The sequence below is a fragment of the Callorhinchus milii genome, unplaced genomic scaffold, assembly GCF_018977255.1.
Source record: "Callorhinchus milii isolate IMCB2004 unplaced genomic scaffold, IMCB_Cmil_1.0 Scaffold12, whole genome shotgun sequence".
NCBI classification, from domain to species: domain Eukaryota; kingdom Metazoa; phylum Chordata; class Chondrichthyes; order Chimaeriformes; family Callorhinchidae; genus Callorhinchus; species Callorhinchus milii.
Genome location: NW_024704753.1, coordinates 11,449,377 through 11,468,777, shown reverse-complemented (window position 1 = coordinate 11,468,777; position 19,401 = coordinate 11,449,377). Strand labels below are relative to the sequence as shown.

Genomic DNA, 19,401 nt, shown 5'->3' with positions numbered 1-19,401 from the left:
ACAAATGTAATTTTGTTATTGTTGTTGTATATGCCCTGACGATGTTCTTCTCTCTCCACTCTCTCTCTCGCTGTTCCTGATCTCCCCTTGGTCGCCTTCTCACCCCCTCCATCTTTCTCTCCCCACCTGTCTCCCTCTCTCTCCCCCCCACCTCTTCCCCCCTCAATCCCCCTCTCTCTCAATCAGCCACACAGGTCACTATCTGCAGCGGCAGGACTAAGTAGTTTAGGACGCAGTTGGTAAGAGATGCGCTTGCCTTCCTGACAAACTGCAGTAACAGTCGGTACTATTTCAACTCCAGCTCCTGCCGCTGCCCTGGGAGGACATTCACCGGGGAGGGAGTGTAAGTTGGAATGTTGGAAATGGTCTTGGGCCGGATAAAATCACCCGCTGGGCCGGATGTGCCCGCGGGCCACCAGCTGGCCAATGCTGGATGTGGCACGCGGATCTTTCTCAAACAGGGAAGCCGGCCCACGCCAGCCAAATGGTTGGACCACCCTGACTTAGATTCCAAGTCCGAGCGTGGGGCCTGAACCCATAATCTTTTGACTCAGAGGCAAGAGTCCTAGCACCGCGCCAGGCTGAGTAAACGAGAGCTAGAGAGAGAAAATGCTTGGATAAAAATAGATTAACATCAGGATGAGACTGACAGACCCTCACAATGAGCTCTGTCCAAATAATCTCTGTCACCACAATGTCACTGAGTGCCCACAGGCTGCTGACTGCAGAGAGAGCCAGAGGGAACACCTGTTCTGCTCTCTCAAGGTGAATATAATCAGAAATAAAATAAACTCACACAATGTGGGGGAGACAATCGACAGGAAGTGATCACTGATATCGTACCATACTCCTTGCCTTGCCTTCTGCTCACCCCTTCTCCAGCTCAGCTGTGTTGAGATATCATCCCGACATGAAAAGTGCTAAGTGAATGTAAATTTTATTGTGTTCCATTTGATATAGTGTCTCTAACCTTGAAACGTCTCAAATCACTTCACAACGTTTCAGTGACTATGTATTTTGTGGGCAATCACAGCAGCAGTTAATTTTCACACAGCATTGCCCCACAAACAGCCATGGAGTGAGTGATCAAATTTATCTGGAGAATTATCAGTCAGGACACCAGGAGAGAGAAACTCCCTTTTCTTTTTGAATAGTGCCATGGGTTCTTAAACAGGCAGACTGGGTCTCAGTTTATTGTCTCATCTGAAAGATATGGATTTGAAGTCCCAAAGTGGAGCTTGACCCCACCACCACACCACCACCTTCTGATCTAGATTGAGAGGAGAGGTGGTTGAGGAGCAGACATACAGTTTCCACTGGCTTCAGGCAGACCTCTGAAAGCTTGTGGTGTCAGTGACAGGCAGGGAGCTGCTGAAAGCTGGACTCAACACTCGCTCTCCACAGCTCACAAGCTGTGTCTGAACTTCAGTCAGTCTGAGAATGTGCCTCCCCTTCATTCCCCCCCACACACACATACACACAGCCCAGCCAGTTGTCATGCTCAGACTATAGAAGGACCTTAGTGCTGTATCTGTGGCCATAATGAGAGACTCCACCCCCTCAGTGCACTATTTATCCTCCTCAGCTCTGCTCTCCCCAGTCAGGGGAGCTGGGAATGGACAAAGAGAGCACCTGCTCTCTGCTGCTTTTCTGATGAAGCTTCTTCATTCCAGTGAGACTCTGCAAACAGTACTCGTGCTGACCAGCAGCCTTTGGCCTGACCGGTAGGGTGCAACTGGAGTAGCTGTTTGGGGTGTAGCAGAGTTCCAGTGGCCACCTCACAGAGGATGTTACCGAATGGAGAAGAGTTGAAACTCCATGTAGAGAATGGACAGTAAGTACAGTGAGCAGAACCTGCACATCCTAACACCAACTACTTGGTCAAACACAGCTATGTTACTGCATGTGGATAAGCTCCAAAAATTGGGTCTTCAGTGGACAGAGAAGATGAAGAGAGGATGCAATAGGGGTCTTCACATTTCTGAGGAGCTTTGAAAGTTTAGATCATGAAGGCAATATTACAGCCTCCCAGGATTGTAAGGGTGGACATTAGAGATCCCATGGCGCTGTTCAAAAATAGGAGGGGTTTCTCCCAGTGTCCTGGCCAACAATCCCCCAGATAACACTTGTCAATAACTTGTCATAGCTGTTTATGGGAGAGTGCTGTGTGTAAATTGGCTGCTGCATTCACTTATAAATCCACAGATCATTGACGTTCGGGCCTTCAGCTTCTCTGACCCCAATCTTTGGAACTCCATCCTACAGTCCCTTTGTCAGTCCCTCCCTCCCTCGCCTCCTTCAAAGCACGTTTCAAGACCCTCCTCTTCGACCGAGCATTTGGCCACCCTCCTTCCCCTACTCTCCCTGCCGTTTCCCCTTCCCTAATGCCAACCCTCTGCTCGGGTCCAAATCCCTGACTATGCAATGCCTTGGGGCATCCTCCCGACATGAAAGCCACTTTACAAATGTAATTTGTTGTTGTTGTAAATCCTGTGAAGTTCTTTGAGCATGCCTCAACGTGCTCAATAATAACAAAAGGCAGAAGCTATATTTACAGCAGTTTAGACATTAAAGTTTATACTTTTAATGATGCATGAAATACTTAGTTTGCAATTGGACTCAATAACAACGCAGTTCTACTGCTCCTTCATCTTGTCTTTGTGATTGTGCACGAGACCAGTTGGAGACCCCTGACCTAGAGTGTTTGGGCATGTGCTATCCTCTGCCTTTTAGTCATGTTTTATATTAATCACGCTTTCCAGCTCTTCCCATATTATTTAATTTTTCTTTACTGTTCCATTGATTCATCCTCAATAAGCACTTGTAGGAATGAAATCCAAACTCCAACAGCAGTGAAATTCCTTCCACCATCTTGCCTATTTTTCCTAATAACCCTGAGATTCTGCCCCTTCTTATCAGTGATATTCCCAACTTCATCTTGGAGCCCGTTCACCTCGTCCCTCTCTTGCCTCCTTCAAGGACTGTTTCAAGAACTTTCTCTTTGACTGCATCTTCAGTCATCATCCCCAACTAAAGGAAATCCATTTTCCCCCCAGTCTCTGTCACATCCCCTCTCAATCTCTTCTGTCCAGTTGAGCCACAGAGAGAGGAGGGTGGAGCTGCACGATCAGAGTTGCAGAGTAAGTAATTTCTGATCCCTTGCTATTCCTAGTGGGATTCATGCCCAGCACCGCACCAGAAACCCAATGCCACTGGCCTGAAATTTCTCATCCCTGTCAGCCTGAAAGACATGGACCACAGCCAACCATTTAATCACCTAGCTAGAGGGACAGGGAGGTGACTCGCCCCTCACTGTGTATCAGACACAGAGCCATATACTCTGGTATTCTCCTTCCGTCCTTCTACCTGGGTTTACACAGACTGACTTAACTGCCTTTGACTTACGCTAACTCCCTGCTTGCCGGACTTCCCAACTCTTCCCTTCTCAAACTGCAGATTATTCAGATCTCTGCAGCTCATGTCCTCTCCCGCACCAAGCTCCGTGAGCCGATCATCCACATCCTTTCCCGCCTCTACTGATTACATAATACCCCAGAAGATCAAGTTCAAGATCCTCGCCTTCACTTTCAAAGTGCTCTTGCTCCTCCTTACTTCTGCGATTTATTAACATCTATAGCCCCCTCCAATCAGTGGTCGGGCCTTCAGCCTTTCTGTCCCCACCCTCTGGAACTCAATCCCGGAGCTCCTCCGCCTCTCCCCCTCCTTTGCCTCCTTCAAGGCCCGTCTCTAGTCCTTCCTCTTTGACCGTGCCTTCCGTCATCTTCTCACCCTTGCTGCCCTCCACCCCTCTTGATTTCGACCCCCAGTTGCAAACCCTTCACTGTCTAATGCCTTGAGATGTTCTCCTGATGTGAAAGGTGCTGTGGAAATTTAATTTTTGTTGTTCCTAGTGTAAGAATTTGGCCAGTCCACACTTGCTGGGGCAGTCTTGGTGCTTAAAGACTTCTCACTAAACCATTGTGCAGGTCATTTGGGGTGGGTGCGGGGCGGATGGGGGCAGGGGAACAGGTCAGATGTTAATTAAAGACCCTGATGGATGAGAGTGAACCAGGCTGACACACAAGTCCTGGCTATATTGCAAACTAAGTATTTCATGTATCTCAAAATAAAGTATAAACTTTAATGTCTAAACTGCTGTAAATATAGCTTCTGCCTTTTGTGTGTTTATGCACTTGGACTCCAGGTAACGCCTTCCAGCAGCTGTCACCCCAAGCCTCAGTTTCCTCATCAGCTATGTGCCAGATATCTGCCTTCAATATGGTGGGAGGACCTTTACAGGATAGCTTGTGATGTCCCAGCCACCTTGAAGTTTTTGAGGCCCTAGTCCAATGCTGCATACCAGATGCACTCAACACCAGCTGTTTAATCCAGGTCCTCATGTGAGGCCTTGGAAAATAGACGTGGTCTCTTGAGCTGCACAGAGCTGTGTTTGGGACCTCGTGCTGTGCGCAAAATGACAGTCTGGTTTGTTACAAAAAGAGTCACAACACTCTACATTATTTACATGCTTTGAGTTCTATCGCTATGATGATAACATGGCCCCAGGCCCTTGGGTCTCTACACACTCTGATGTGAAGAGTAAAATCTTACTCTTCTTGTTTTAGATCAGGGGGCAACAAACGGGAGGTCTTGGGGCAGGAACTCACAAGCCAAGGTCATAGGTCAAAGCCAGACCAGCCAGCGGAGCAGGAGGACTCAGGGAAATTCTGCACAGGTCAGTTTCCAACCAAATAAATACAGTACATCGCTGCTTCATCTGCTCTTTGTGAGCGTATGTGAGCAGGCGAGAGTGTGTGAGTGAGTGTGCCCGTGTGTAAGTGAGGCAGAGAGGGTGTGTGAGGGAATAAGGGGGACAGGATAAGGGAATGAGTGAGGGATCATCAATAATGACATGAATGTGGGTTTGTTAGTGATTCTGATACCTTTCTCCTCACAGGGAGGTATCATCCTGTTAAATTAGGCGACGTATTCAATAGAAGATACCAAGTGATTGGAAATCTGGGGTCGGGCAGCTTCTCTACAGTGTGGACGTGCTGGGATGTGCGGTGAGTACCGGGACCTTCACCGAGGGAAGCTTTGTTTCCTTTGTTTACAACAGAGACAGCTGCTCGTGGAGTCTGCCAAATTCTGAGTATACTTTATTGTTTCACAGAGAGAAGAGATTTGTGGCCACCAAGTTGGTGAGAAGTGGAGAGGGTTTCACAGAGGCGGCACAGGATGAAATTCAGTTCCTCAGATGTGTGAGTACCTTACAGCAAAGTGTACATTCTATCTGATCAGGGATAGACAGGTGTCAGCCTGGCTCAGTTGGTAGTGCTCTCGCTACAGAGTCAGAAGGTTGTGAATTCAAGTTCCCCCCATCAGGTCTTGGAGCTCAGTCTAGGCTGACACTCCAGTGCATGCTGAGGGGGAGTGCTGCATTGTCAGAGATGCCATGCTTCAAATTATAAGACTCAGAGGCTAGAGCACTGCCAACTGAACTGGGCTGAGTGACCACAATCAGTCTGTCCAGCAAATGAGCTACCCAAGTCCTTGTTGAATTTCCCTATACAATCTGCCATTATCGAGTCCCTGTGAGAATGTGGAATCAATCTTGAGTCCCTTAATAGGGAGGCACTTGAGATGTGAAATGAAGAGAAAAGGTAGGAAAATGGGATTAAAAGACCTGCAATCATCTAATAAAATGGTACAACAGGTGTGATCAGCAGTCTCCCTGGATCCAAACCTTCCTGAATAATAATAATATTATTAATAATTATTACTAATAAATAGAACAGTTATTTGAAAACACCTTTCAGGTCATTGAAACGTCTCAAAGCACTTCATAGGATACACTTTAAAGTGCAGTGACTGTCTATTTTGTGGGTGAAATGCATCAGCCAGTTGTGCACAGCAATGTCCCACAAACAGCCATAGAGTGAGTGACCAATTTTATTTGGGGAAATGTTGGCCATGACACGAGGAGAGAGAAACTTCCTTCTGTTTTCGAATAGCGTCATGAGATCTTTAATGTCCACCTGAACAGGTAGATGGGACCTCGGTTTTAAAGGACGACATCTCCGAACAATGCAACACCCCACCAGCGCTACATTGGAGTGTCAGTTCAGACTGTGTGATCCACAAACTTCGGACTCAGAAGCAAGAGTGTTACCACTGCGCCAGGCTGACAAATTTTTTATATAAAGAAGAGTTTCTGTTTTTCAGGTGAGAGGTCGAAGGTCCAGCGATGTGGAGAAGGAGAGAGTTATTCAGTTATTGGATAACTTTTCCTTGGTCGGTGGCAATGATCTTCATATCCTTTCAATCTGCTTTTTGTAGTAATATAATAATCCTTGCATTTGATATAATGCTTTTCACATCTGGAGGACATCGCAAAGCTCTTCAAAATTTGCCTCGTTGGCAAAGGGGACAGTCCGATCTGTGCACAGCAATGTCCCACAAACAGCAACTGAATGGACAATTTTATTTGGGGGATTGTTGATCAGGAAACCGGGAGAAAGAAACTCTTCTCTTTTCCAAAAACTGTTTCATTTTCATTTTGCAATTACAGTACAACAGAAAAACAGCAAAAGCAGCCAAAATGAAAGGCTCTATTCTGGGACAGGAATCCTAGAAAGTCATTCTATGTATTCAACGCAGTTTATAATTAACACATAGAGTGAGTCTATCAATAAACCAAAATCAGGCCACATATCTACACATAAACTACTTGAATTTGAAAGAGGAATGGACTAATCAGATCCCCACAATGACAGTACTTGGAGTCCTGTAGAGTAGTGGTTAGCGCACAATTGAGTGGACCTGAATGGGTTTGAATCTTGGGAAGGGCGAAACCTTAGGCAAGTTTCCTTACTCCACGTGCCTCTGCTTATCTAGCAGTAAGTAGGAACCCAGTTGTTAGTGGATTGCTTTCCAGAGTAATAATCCCTCAAAAAAAATTGAGCACTTAATCCACAACTATTTATGGACATTGCTGTGTGCAATTGACTGCCACGTTTCATCCACAAAATACAGTCAATCCATTTTACAATATATTCTGTGAAGTGCTTTGAGAAATCTCACCTACGTGATAAGGTGTTTTGTATATAAATAAAATCAAATAAAAGGATTATTATTACTTGTGATTTGGTCCAAGAGATCAAAGATGCTCAGAGTGTGGGGTAAACCCTCAGAAATATTTAACATCTCTCTGAGCAAGGAGACAGGCACCTTGGCTTAACTAAAGCACAGGCAGCTTTTACACACTAAGCCGTTGGGGATGTCATGGCCAGTTCTGCTTCTTTGTGAAGGAGCAAGTAACAGAACACAACAGTGGCTGTTATATTCGGTCTGGGAATGGCACATGACATGTAGTCTTTCATGAATGGTCTGAACGTAATGCTACAATATAGAGAGCTTTATAAATGGGCTGCGAAGGTATTTGAGTGCATGTTCTTTATGAATGAGCTGTGTGTAGGTTCTTGAATGTGTGTTTTTATGAATGGGCTGAGTTTTATATTTGAGGCTGTTGCCTTTTGTGAATGGGCTGAGTGTGTTAGCAATCCTGTGCTAAGATGAGGAAATGAGACAAAGGTACGACAAAGAATAGCTTAAGATGCATCAAAGCTCAGAGGGAGTTCCTGATACCTGCCACCCACCTAGTAAGGGCTCAAACCTGCACTTGTCAGATATCAAACAACTAACTAGTGACTTTATCCTCCTTGGCGGCAGGTAAATGGGGTCTCCTTGAAGCTGAGTTGGCTTTATGTGTCTCTACCTCTTCCCTTCTCTGTCTATTTATTCCACCCTAAAACCTACCACTATGACAATGCCTTTGCTCACTTCCTTCTTCTTTGCTTGGTGTCCAACCCCATCATTGTGAGATGTTGTCTCCAAGATGGTGTCTAACTTGTAAGGCACTATATACACTCAAGGTGTTGTTGTTGTCCACTTATGTCATTAAACATCAGGACTCAGTGATATGTGATGACCTTTAACCCTCTTCCCAGATATGTGTCTGGTATTTGAGCTTCTTGGTGACAATCTTCACCAGTGGATTCTCAGGTCAAAGCGTCAGGGACTGCCCATAGCGTGCGTCAAGAAGATTATCCAACAGGTAGGATGGGCACTAAAACCCGGCCCTTCTCTGGTGTCATGTCAGCTTCACTCAGCCTCTGAATCAGAAGGTTGTGGGCCCAGTTCTCAGTGGCCAGGAACACAACATTGCCCAGAATTATAATCAGGTTTAAAACTGCCTCTGCCCAGGCTCAGCAGATTGCGGGCAGAACCCGGAGCATACAATCATCTGCCCGGACTGTCTATGAACAGTCAATGGCACAGATATAGCATTGGTCTGGATGAAGAATCCCCTTCGGCCCATCTGATCTCATGATTCCAGAAACACCACCCATCCCCCATCACAGCATCAAGCTGCTTCTTAAATGAGTCCCAACAACAACAACAAGATTGCATTTATAGAGCGCCTTTCACGTCGGGAGGACGTCCCAAGGCGCTGGACAGTTGGGTCGGGACCCGATCAGGGGGGAAATGGTCAGGGTGAGGGGAGGAAAGGGAGGGAGCGAGGAGGGGGTAGAGAGTCGAGAGGGGAGGTGAAGGCACGGTTGAAAAGAAAGGTCTTGAGACCGGCCTTGAAGGAGGAAAGGGAGGAAGCAAGGCAAAGGCACTGGGGGATGGAGTTCCAGAGCCTAGGAGCTGAGAGGCTGAAAGCCCGACCACCGATGGTAGGGCGGTTAGGGCGGGGGATGTGGAGCAGACCGGAGCCAGAGGAATGGAGGGTACGGGCAGGTACGTGGGGGGATAGTAGGTCGGAGAGGTAGGAGGGTGCAAGGCCATGAATGGCCTTGTAGGTGAGGATGAGGATCTTGAATTTGATCCTCTGGGGGATGGGGAGCCAGTGGAGGCGAGCGAGGGTGGGAGTGATGTGGTCCCGAAGCCTGGTGCGGGACAGTACACGAGCTGCAGAGTTCTGAATGACCTGCAGCTTGTGGAGGGAGGTGCCGGGAAGGCCAACGAGGGGAGAGTTCCCATAGTCCAGCCTTGAGGTGATAAAGGCATGGACCAGAGTTTCACCAGCATGAGGGGTGAGGTAGTGCTGTAGTCTGGCAATGTTCCAGAGGTGGTGGAAGGCAGTGCCAGCTGTGGAGCGGATGTGGGGAAGAAAGGACAGGTTCCTGACTGGCTTTGAGAGGTGGAGAGTGCAGCCTTGGATGCTGATGCTGTCAGCGCCTGAGGTGCGGAGGCGCTGACAGGAGTCAATCAGGAGGGCCTCAGTTTTGCGCACATTGAGCTGAAGAACGTTGTCTCTCGTCCAGGACTCAATGTCGGACAGGCAGCTGTCAGGACATCGGGGGTCGTGGAGTTGAGGGTAGAAGAGGAAAGGTAGAGTTGGGTGTTATCCGCATACATGTGGAAGTTAACCCCATGTCTGCGGATGATGTCACCACAGGGGAGCATATAGAGGGTGAAGAGGAGGGGACCAAGGACAGAGCCCTGAGGGACACCGCACGAGACAGTGCGGGGGGTGGAGGAAAAGCCATTAGCAGAGACAAAATGAAGACGGTGGGAGAGGTAGGACCTAAACCACTCAAGGACAGGTCCTTGAAGGTTGAGGTGGGAGGACAAGCGGTGGAGGAGGATAGAGTGGTCGACCATATCAAATGCGGCCGATAGGTCAAGGAGGAGAGGTGGCAGAGGGAGCCCTGGTCGCAGATGGTCAAGATGTCATTAGTGACCTTGACCAGGGCGGTTTCCGTGCTATGGGCAGCACGGAAACCCGACTGAAGGGGTTCAAAAAGTGAGTGGGTGGAGAGGAAAGAGCGCAGCTGGGAGACGACGACTCTTTCGAGAACCTTGGACAGGAACGGAAGGTTTGAGATGGGCCGGTAGCTTGATAGCTGCGACACATCAAGGGAGGGTTTTTTCAATGTGGGAGTGATGGTGGCAGTTTTGAGGCTAATGGAAACAGAGCCAGAGGAGAGGGACAGGTTAATAGGTCTGTGAGAAGTGGGGCAAGGAGGTGGAGCTGGGAGATAAGGAGTGGAGTGGGGATGGGAGCAGGTGGTGGGTCCCAGTGTCCTAGCCTCAACCCCCACTTCCTGGCAACCCTGTTTCAGTAATTGATTCCCCTCCGGGTAAAGAAAACCTCCCTGGTATCTGTCCTGAAGTTGCCCTTTACAACTCTAAACCTAAATCTTCTTGTTCCGCTGTTTTGGTGCATCCCAAAGTATCTTCGGTTTATTTTTTCAATCCCATACACACCTCTATAAAGTCCCCTTTGAATTTTCTTCTCTCAAGACTGAAGAACCTGAGCTTGTTGCTCACAGCTCATTCTCTAACACTGGGGTTCAACCTCATTGCTCTCCTCTGCACTAGGCAGCCCCTTAAAAGTACCAGAAAAATATACTAAAAATCTCAATTTCGACTCAATGTCAAAATTCTACTTGTGTATTAACAAGGCTTGTGGAACTGAGAACTGAGCAATCTGATTGGTTCCACTCTGACTTTACATGGCAGGTTCTTCAGGGTCTCAACTATCTACATACCAAATGTAGGATTATTCACACTGACATCAAGCCAGAGAACATCCTCCTGTGTATTGATCAACAGCACCTCCATCAGTTAGCAGTTGCACAACAGAGAGATGGTCACAGCCCTTTGGGAGCCTCAGGTAATGGACCAGGCCAGGGGAGTATTGAGCATTCACTAACCTCACCTCATTCAATGTTGGCCATATCGTTCAAAATTCATAGATCCTTAGGATTGTGGTAGAGCAGGAGACTATTTGTGCTGGTTCTTGGTCCCCAATTAGAACTATTAACTGCAACCCCCATTCCTCTGCTCTTTATCCAATGTCACTGCGCTGGTGGGTGTTAGCTCCCCTTCTTGCAGCTCTCTTTGCTAACCCAATTCCTGAGTAGCAGAGGCACAGATATGCTAGGCTGAACCACTCATTCTGTGTTTAAAAAAAAGTATGTTTCTGTACACAGACTGAGTGTGTGTCAGCCTGGCGCAGTGGTAGCACTCTCTCTGCGATATCAAATGGAAGGATTATTATTATTATGTGTAAAACCTGAGCTGAGATTTGAAATGTCCATCCCGCTGACCTGGAACTTCTCGTTGTTCTCAGACTTGGTCCGAGCACATGCACCAGGGCTCAACCTCTTAGAAGCTAAAAGCGCTGAGAAAATACAGGTGAAAATTGGGGACCTGGGCAATGGCTGCTGGACGGTGAGTGCCACTCAGTCTTGGGGGGCTGTAGTCAGGTGGGGGAGGGAAATAACAACATTTGTCACGTTTAATACAACGCCTTTCTCAAAGCGCTTCACAGGATTTACTGTAGAGTGACTGTGTGTTTATAGGTGAACACTGAGGCTGTGTATAGAATAGGGCAGTGCTGAGCAGTCAGGCATAGCTACTCCAGTCCAAGGAGAGATTACCTGAGTGCTGGCATATGCATCCACCATATATCTGACTTCTGCCCCTTTCACATCAGCAAACTGGAGCCTGGGTTTGTGTATGAGCAAAATGGTTCAGGGTTGTCCTTCTGAAGGGATTATCAGACCATTATTTATTCCCCATCTGGGTGTCTGACACATGCTGAAACCCTTCACCATGCTTAAAAGACCAGAACTAGACAGAGTTCCATTCCTGCCACCTATACGAGGAAATTCTGTGGCTAGAATTTAATGCGCACACTCACCCTGGAGGGATGCATCCTGCTAATTCCAGAGGACCCCAGAGTGGGAAGAATCCCCAGCCCAGTGACTGGTCTGCCCTTCCAAGTCCTACTGATGAGCCAGGCTGGTGGTGCTGTCATTCCCAGTGTCCTGGAATACTGTGGACTCGCTGGCTCAGGAAATGGATTATCATGACTGCCACAGAGAGCTGGCGCGATTCTGACATTGCCAAGCACCTGGAGCTGAGCTGGAATGCTAGCTGTGAAGTGTAGAGATGGTGTTGATTAAATTAAAGCCTTGAAACGACGGACCATTATTTATTACCCATGAAGCTTCTCAATGCTTGTAGCTTCCTATAAGCTTATTGATGCACTATTTGCTCTGTTTCTTCTCCTGCCCCAGTACAAGCACATTACAGACTTGATCCAGACCAGACAGTACCGAGCTGTGGAGGCCATCCTCGGGGCTGGCTATGGGCCACCGGCTGATGTCTGGAGCACGGCGTGTATGGTAGGAACCAAGCAATGCATGTAAATGTCACCATGACCACTACACTGCCAGTTCAGTCTGTCCCTTCTCACCACACACGGTCAGGTTTGTGAGGTGTAGTTTCCAAAGAGACTTCACCACAAGACCTTATAAGGGACCTCTCCAACCTGCTCATAGCCCATTTCTCTACTTCCCCCTTCACTCCGTTGGCCAGGGCCTGCTGCATGACCCGAGACCCTCCGATTTACTATCAGCCACTTCGCCCTGAACCTTCTGGAGCTCCCTGCCTTAACTTTCCTAGTTAAAATTGAAATAAAATTGGTTACTCACTCCATGGCTGATGGTGGAACATTGCGCACAGTCAAAGAACACTTTACATTAAATCCTGTGAATCACTTTGAGATGTCTCAATAATGGAATAAGGCTCTCTAGCAAATGCAAGGGTTATTATTATTATTTCTGTGCCTGTAGGCGTTTGAGCTGGCGACTGGAGAGTACCTGTTTGACCCACGAGCTGGGAAGACCTTCTCCCGGGAAGAGGGTAAGGTCACCTGGTCATCAGAATGTACCAAACTGGGAACGTCGGGATGTATGGATACTAATGAGAGTTAAAGGGAAAGTCTCAACGAAACTCCTTACACAGAGGGTTGTGGAACTCTCTGCCACAATCCATGGTTGAAACAATGAAGAAAAATTCTTCCTTCGGATAAGATGTTAAGCACTATCCCGCGTGAAGGGCGCTAGCTAAATGCAAGTTGCTGTTGTTATTGTTAAACCAAGACCTGTTCAGATGGACATTAAAGATCCTGTTAAGCTATTTGAAAAGAGAAGGGAGTGAATCCCAGTGTCCTGTCTGACAGTACCCTGGATCAGTGTGGCCAATAGGCAGCCCGGCTGGTGATTTATTCTGGCCCGTGACCATTTCCACCATTCCAACTTCCACTCCCACCCTCCCTGGTGAACGTGCTCCCGGGGCAGCGGCAGGAGCAGTAGCCGACAGTTGCCGGTGATGCCGCCTGTTGCTGCAGTGTGTACGGGAGCTGAGGGGTAAGTGAGCGCGGCTCCTTATCCACCGCGTCCATAGCAATCTCCAGCGTCGGCCACTGCACATAGTGACCCGCACAGCTGATTGCGAGAGAAAGAGAGATTGAGAGATAGGGAGAGGGGGAACAGTGAAAGGGGGACAGGGACAGAAAGAGAGGGGGACAGAGAGGGAGGGAAGGGGTCAGAGAAAGGGGGACAGAGACAGAGAGGGAGGGGGCAGATAGGGAGGGGAGGGGACACAGAAAGGGGGACAGGGACAGAGAGGGAAGGGATGGGGACAGAGAAAGGAACAGAGACAGAGGGGCAGAGGGATAGAGAGGGAGGGGGACAGAGAGGGGGAAACAGACAGGGAGGGGAGAGGGGGAGAGAGGGGGACGATGGGGGAGAGAGGTGGGAGATAGAGAGATTGAGAGGGGGAGAGGAGGGAAAAGAGTGATTGAGTGAGAGAGACAGAGATTTGTGAGAGAGGGGGAAGAGCGAGAGTGATTGAAAGAGAGAAGGGGCAGAGAGAGTGATTGAGAGATTGAGAGCAGAGAGAGAGATTGAGAGCATGAGAGAGGAGAGTTGTGAGAGAGAGTGAGAAGGGGGAAGAGAGTAATTGAGAGAGGGGAGAGAGAGGGAGAGAGAAGGGAGAATGATTGGGAGAGGGGGAGAGAGAGAAACAAAAAGAGTGAGAGAGCAGAAAGAGAGAGAGAAGTGCGGGCAGCGTTTCTTGGTTCACTGTCAGGACAGATGAACGGAGTTTCCCTCGGGATAGGCACTGAGATATGTGCCGTGCAGTTTCCTCACAGAAAACTCGCTCTTTCCCCAGTGAAAAACCTTTCTACGTCCTTCATTATCTCCCACCTCTGCAACCTCTGTGTGAAATACCAGACTGGTTCTTATTCTCTTCGTTTGCCTGTCTCTTACATCTCTCCTCTCCTGGCAGATCACATCGCACATATCATCGAGCTTCTCGGCGGAATCCCTGTACCGTTTGCTCTGTCTGGGAAGTTCTCCAAAGACTTTTTCAATGTGAAAGGTACAGAAATCCCCCCCAAAATATCCCATAGAATAGTGGTTAGAGCACTTGCCTCGCAAGCGAGAGGATCCGGGTTTGATTCCCAGGTAGGGTGAAACCTTGGACAAGTTTCCTTACTCCGCACGTCTCTGTTTACTTAGCAGTAACTAGGAACCCGGTTGTTTAATTGATTGGTGGATTGCTTTCCAGAGGTAATAATCCCTCAAAAATAAACAAGTTGTTCACTCAATCCACAACTGTTTGTGGGACACTCCTGTGCGTTTCCCCCACAAAATACACAGTCAATTCACTTTACAGTGTATTCCGTGAAGCGCTTTGAGAGTCTCGAAGATGTGATAAGGCGCTACACCAAATGCAAGGATTATTATTATTAATATTAATAAGTTCCCTGCTCAGCGCAGCGGTGCACTGAGTTACCCCACCAGGCAGACCCCAGGTTCCATCACTGGCCTGTGCTGAGTTGGACCAATACCACCTGGGAAAGCCAGGTTCAGGTGGTCGTTAAAGAACCCATGGCACAATATGAAAAAGAGAAGAGAGTTTCTCTCTCCTGGTGTCCTGGCCAACAATCCACAAGATAAACTTGGTCACTCACTTCATGGCTGTTTGTGGGACATTACCGAACACGCATTGGCTGCCACGTTCACCCACAAAACACATACTTTACAGTAAACCCTGCAAAGCACTTTGAATTGCTCTTGCAGTGTGAGAGGCTCTGTATCAAATGTCAGGATTATTATTGTGTCGCACTCAATCTGTCAGTTGTTGTTTCTGCTTTTCCCACCAGGTGAGCTCCGCCACATTGTCACGCTGAGGCCCTGGGGCCTGGACCACGTCCTGCTGGAGAAATACGCCTTTCCTCTGACAGAGGCCGCTGTCTTTTCAGATTTTCTTCATCAAATGCTCCAGTTCATCCCACAGAGAAGGGCAACTGCTGCCGAGTGTCTCCAGCACCTTTGGCTGGATGTTTAGGGCTCGGGCCATCCAGATGTGCCTACAACGCAGTCCAACTTCAACCCAGGGGTCTGAGAGGTTTGGATGAAGAAGACCCTTTGGCTCATCTCAGGCCATCTTTCCAGAATACCCATCCTGCAGTCTTCCTATGACAACATGTCTTCACATTCAGTCATTCTGCCACGTTCTCGAGAGCTCCGTCCTGGAGTCTCTCCGACTCGTTCTCTCCGTCCCCTCGTTCAAGACCTTACTATGTATTGTGTTATATTAAATGAATCCAAGTTTCCTAACCTCAATCACCCTTCCGAGTAACCTGTTCCAGCTGTTGTTGCCACATGTCTGGAGATTTTGCCCAACATCTTGCCGGCTCCACTGGCTTCCCATCCCCCCTTGTCCTCACTTTCAAATCCCTCCATGGTCTTGCTCCATCCTACTTCTATGACCTCCTCGAACCCTACCCACCTGGTCACTCTTTTTGTCCAGTGGGCACCGACCCCCTGTTTCATGTCCCCTGCCCTATCATTAGTTGCCGGGTTTCCATCTCTCTGCCTCTCTCTGGAACTCCATCCACTCTGGAGTCCCTCCGACTTGTGGCCCCCTCCCCCCATCACCACCTAATTGAAGGTGCGTCTCAGGCACTTCCTCTTTGACTGCGCCTTTGCCCTCCCCCGCCCCCATCCCCGCCCACCCTGCTACCCCCAGCTCAGGCTACAACCAGCTTGGGCGCAACCTAAGCTTGTCCACAACATGATAGAAATGTAAATTGTATTGTTTGGAAGAGCCCTTTTCACACTGGGGGAATCAGCCTTGATGCTCTCCTACTTTTGCTTGACAAGCAAGCCCACCCGGTGATGAGGCTGAGGAAAGTAGTCCAAAAAAAAACTGAGCAGATTTTCTCATAGACAGATTTGGAGACAATCTTTTCTTTGCCTCTGCAAAGTTATTTTCTACTCCCGAGGCTTCCTATGAACTGGTGTATTTGCACGCTGACCATCGCAGTGCTTGCAGCTAAATTTCAATCCATACCTAAACCAAAACCAATTTAATAAGAAATAGAAACATAGCAAACCTAGCACAACAGGAGGCTCTTCAACCCATCATGTCTATTTATCTGTTTTTCTAAATCGTCCTTGTCTATTAACCCCACTTCCCAGCTTGCTCCCCACATGCCTTTATGTATTTTACTGCTCAGGCGCTTATCTGATACCATTGACCCAACTTCAATTGCCCACTTGGGGAACAAAATCCAAACCCCAACAAGCCTCTGACTGAAGAAACTCCTTCCAACTGAGCGCTATAGAAACACAGAATGCAGAGAGCTAAGGGAGAAGGACTCAATTGGGATGGTTAGAGGCATGTTGGCTTGAGAAATAAGGATAATATGGGGTATGGGGAAAGGTGGGCAGATCGGATCTATGATGATGCAATAAAGTGCCTGGTCAGGCTGAATGGTTTCCTGTTCGTATGAAAAGGGTTCTGTTCCCTACTAGACTGTGGTGGCATCTGCCCAGCTCTCGTTCAGGAGGACTTGAACTCTGATTGGCCTGATTGGCAGTTCTCAAGTGCTGTGCAATGAACTTTAAAGTTGTTGTTTCCCCAAGAAGCTACAATGAAGGAGTACTGTACTTTATACCAAGGATACTTCTCCTGGCACTTACCCTTCAGTATGCGGCATGAAACACAGCTCTGTTCAGTCCGATGGAGTTTGCAATCTGACGAGAATTAACACAGCTCCATTCACATCCCATCCGCCTCACTGTTTGTCCATAAAATGTCGCTGTTGGCAACAGGCTGATTTTGTAAGTATCGACCATTCAGTGCCTCATTTTCAATCGGCACAATATTGGCACTGGGGGATGTAATGGACAATTGATGCCAGTTCAGTAGCTGAATGATTGGGGGAGGGGAGGCAGTCTGGGTGTCAGCGGTGGCTTGGATGGACAAGAAGAATAGGATTTTGAATGGCTTTGATAGATGTGGTGCTATAGAGCTTGAGCTGGGATGTGAAGAATTCCTCCAGCTTGTGAGTTTGATTCTCAGTCTCTGACAGGTAAATTGTGAGTCTCATTCCAATGTTTGGTTGTGTAATTCAGTACGTCTCTAAACCCATTCCCTGCTCTCTTCCATCCTGTCTGTGCTGGTGCTCTCTCCCCCACTGGAGGTCTCTGCTCTAAACCCATTCTCTGCTCTCTCCCATCCTGTCTGTGCTGGTGTTCGCTCCCCCATCAGCAGGCGGGTTTTCAGCCTATCTGTTCCCCCCTCTCTGGAACTCAATCCTGGAGTCTCTCCAACTTGACCCCTCTCTCCCATCATTCAAGGCCCATCTTGTCGGACTCCACAAATCTTTCCTCCACAAGCTGCAGATCATCCAGAACTCTGCAGCTCATGTCCTCTCCCACACCAGGCTCCGTGACCCCATCATCCCCACCCTCGCCTGGCTCCACTGACTCACCATCCCTCAGAGGACAGAATTCAAAATCCTCGTCTTCACTTTCAAGGCTCTCCATGGCCTTGTCCCCTCCTATCTCTCTTACCTGCTGACCCCCTATTAACCTGTCCGCTCCCTCCACTCAGCTGCTCCATGTCTCCCGCCCGACCCACCCTACCATTGGCAGCCGGGCTTTCAGCTTCTCTGCCCCCACTCTTTGGAAGTCCATCCCACAATTCTTTCATCTTGCTCCCTCCCTTACCTCCTTCAAGGCACAACACAAGACCCTCCTTTTCGACCGTGCCCCCAGCCGCCCTTCTACCTCTCTGCCCTCCCTCATCCCAACCCTGCTCCCCCATGCTCGGGTCCTGATCCCCGACTGTTCAGCACCTTGGGACATCCTCCCAATGTGAAAGGAGCTTTACAAATGTAATTTTATTGTTGTTATTCCTCCTTGACTGTGGTTTTGGTCATCTCTCCCCCCACTCCTCCCTTGGATCCCACCTCCGTTTGGATGTGCGCCTGGCATTGTTAAATGCTTTGAGATGTCTTCCCGATATGAAAGGAATGTGTAAATGTATTAATTGTATTGTAATTCACAGTATTGTTCTAATCACCACAGAATATACTCAAGAAGCACTGACACATATCCACCAGCTGTGTGTGTGTGTGTGTGCGCAGGGGTGGAGGGGGGAATCATTGTTCCAATTGGCAATTAAAAGTATTTTTAATTACCAATTGGAACATGTTACCAGGGTGGATGTTGAGGCAGGGTGCTGGACTCAATAAATAAACAGTTTGATGCTGAGGATGTTAAAGGTTGGTATCTCATATGATCTTGTTAACGACAGCATGATAATATAATAATCCTTGCATTTGATATCAGGCCCTAATCATGTCATTGATGCATCTCAAAGCACCTCACAGGAATTAATCAATAAACTAAAGGCAAAGTACTACAGATGCTGGAAATCTGAAATGAAAACAGAAGTCGCTGGGATACTCAACAGCATCTATGGCAAGAGGCAAGTGGATTAACATTTCAGGTCAATGACCTTTGGTAAGAACTGAGGTTCATCAAGTTCCAGTGACTTCTGTTTTTATCACAGGGTTTAACGTTAAGTGTAAAACACTTGTGTATTTTGTGGGCAAATGTGTCAGCCAATTTGTGCACAGAACAACGTCCAACCAGCCATGAGGTGAATGACCAATTTTATCCTGGAGAGAGAAACTTCCTTCTCTTTTCGATTAGTGCCATTGGGTCTTTAATATCTATCTAAAAAGACAAACATCTGTTTAATGTCTCAGCATCTTTGATAATGCGGCAACTGCAAAACTGCACTGGAGTGCCAGGCTAGACTGTGAGCTGAGTTGCTATAATAAATGCAATGATTTAAACACAAAAAAAATTATTTGGTAACTCAATCCACGATTGTTTATGGGACACTACTGTGCCGCATTTCTCCCACAAAATACAGTCAATCCACTTTACAATATATTCTGTGATGCACTTTGAGACGTCTCAATGACGTGATAAGGCACTATATCAAATGCAAGGAGTATTAGTATATATTATCATGATGTTGTGCGATGGTTCTTGAAGTTGACAGCCCAAAGCTCATCAAATACTAACTTAAAAATTAGGTACGCAGGATGTGTCCCTCCAGGGAGAGAGTGCGCATTCCATTACAACAACCTATCTCTGGGATTTCCATGTGTAAGTGGGATGGATGGAAATCTCAGTTTGGTTTGGATACTCTTAAGGATGG

The 19,401-nt window shown here is 47.8% G+C and overlaps 1 protein-coding gene across 1 annotated transcript; it reads left to right on the top strand.

Annotated features, from left to right (window-relative positions):
- Positions 1-1,607: 1,607 nt before the first annotated feature.
- Positions 1,608-15,697, top strand: LOC103176785 (SRSF protein kinase 3). The gene is made up of 12 exons (XM_042339693.1): positions 1,608-1,834; positions 4,626-4,735; positions 4,958-5,066; positions 5,174-5,261; positions 6,226-6,328; positions 8,010-8,116; positions 10,534-10,687; positions 11,147-11,247; positions 12,099-12,206; positions 12,657-12,726; positions 14,158-14,250; positions 15,038-15,697. The coding sequence occupies exons 1-12, from the start codon at positions 1,788-1,790 to the stop codon at positions 15,220-15,222; spliced, it is 1,275 nt and encodes a 424-aa protein (XP_042195627.1). The 5' UTR covers positions 1,608-1,787; the 3' UTR covers positions 15,223-15,697.
- Positions 15,698-19,401: the final 3,704 nt, after the last annotated feature.

Bases quoted from the DNA above. Each gene is read 5' to 3' on its own strand.
- LOC103176785 (XM_042339693.1), top strand. From the start codon at position 1,788: ATGTTACCGAATGGAGAAGAGTTGAAACTCCATGTAGAGAATGGACA. The intron at 11,248-12,098 runs GTGAGTGCCACT...CTCCTGCCCCAG, and splicing joins TGGGCAATGGCTGCTGGACG to TACAAGCACATTACAGACTT. The intron at 12,727-14,157 runs GTAAGGTCACCT...CTCTCCTGGCAG, and splicing joins GACCTTCTCCCGGGAAGAGG to ATCACATCGCACATATCATC.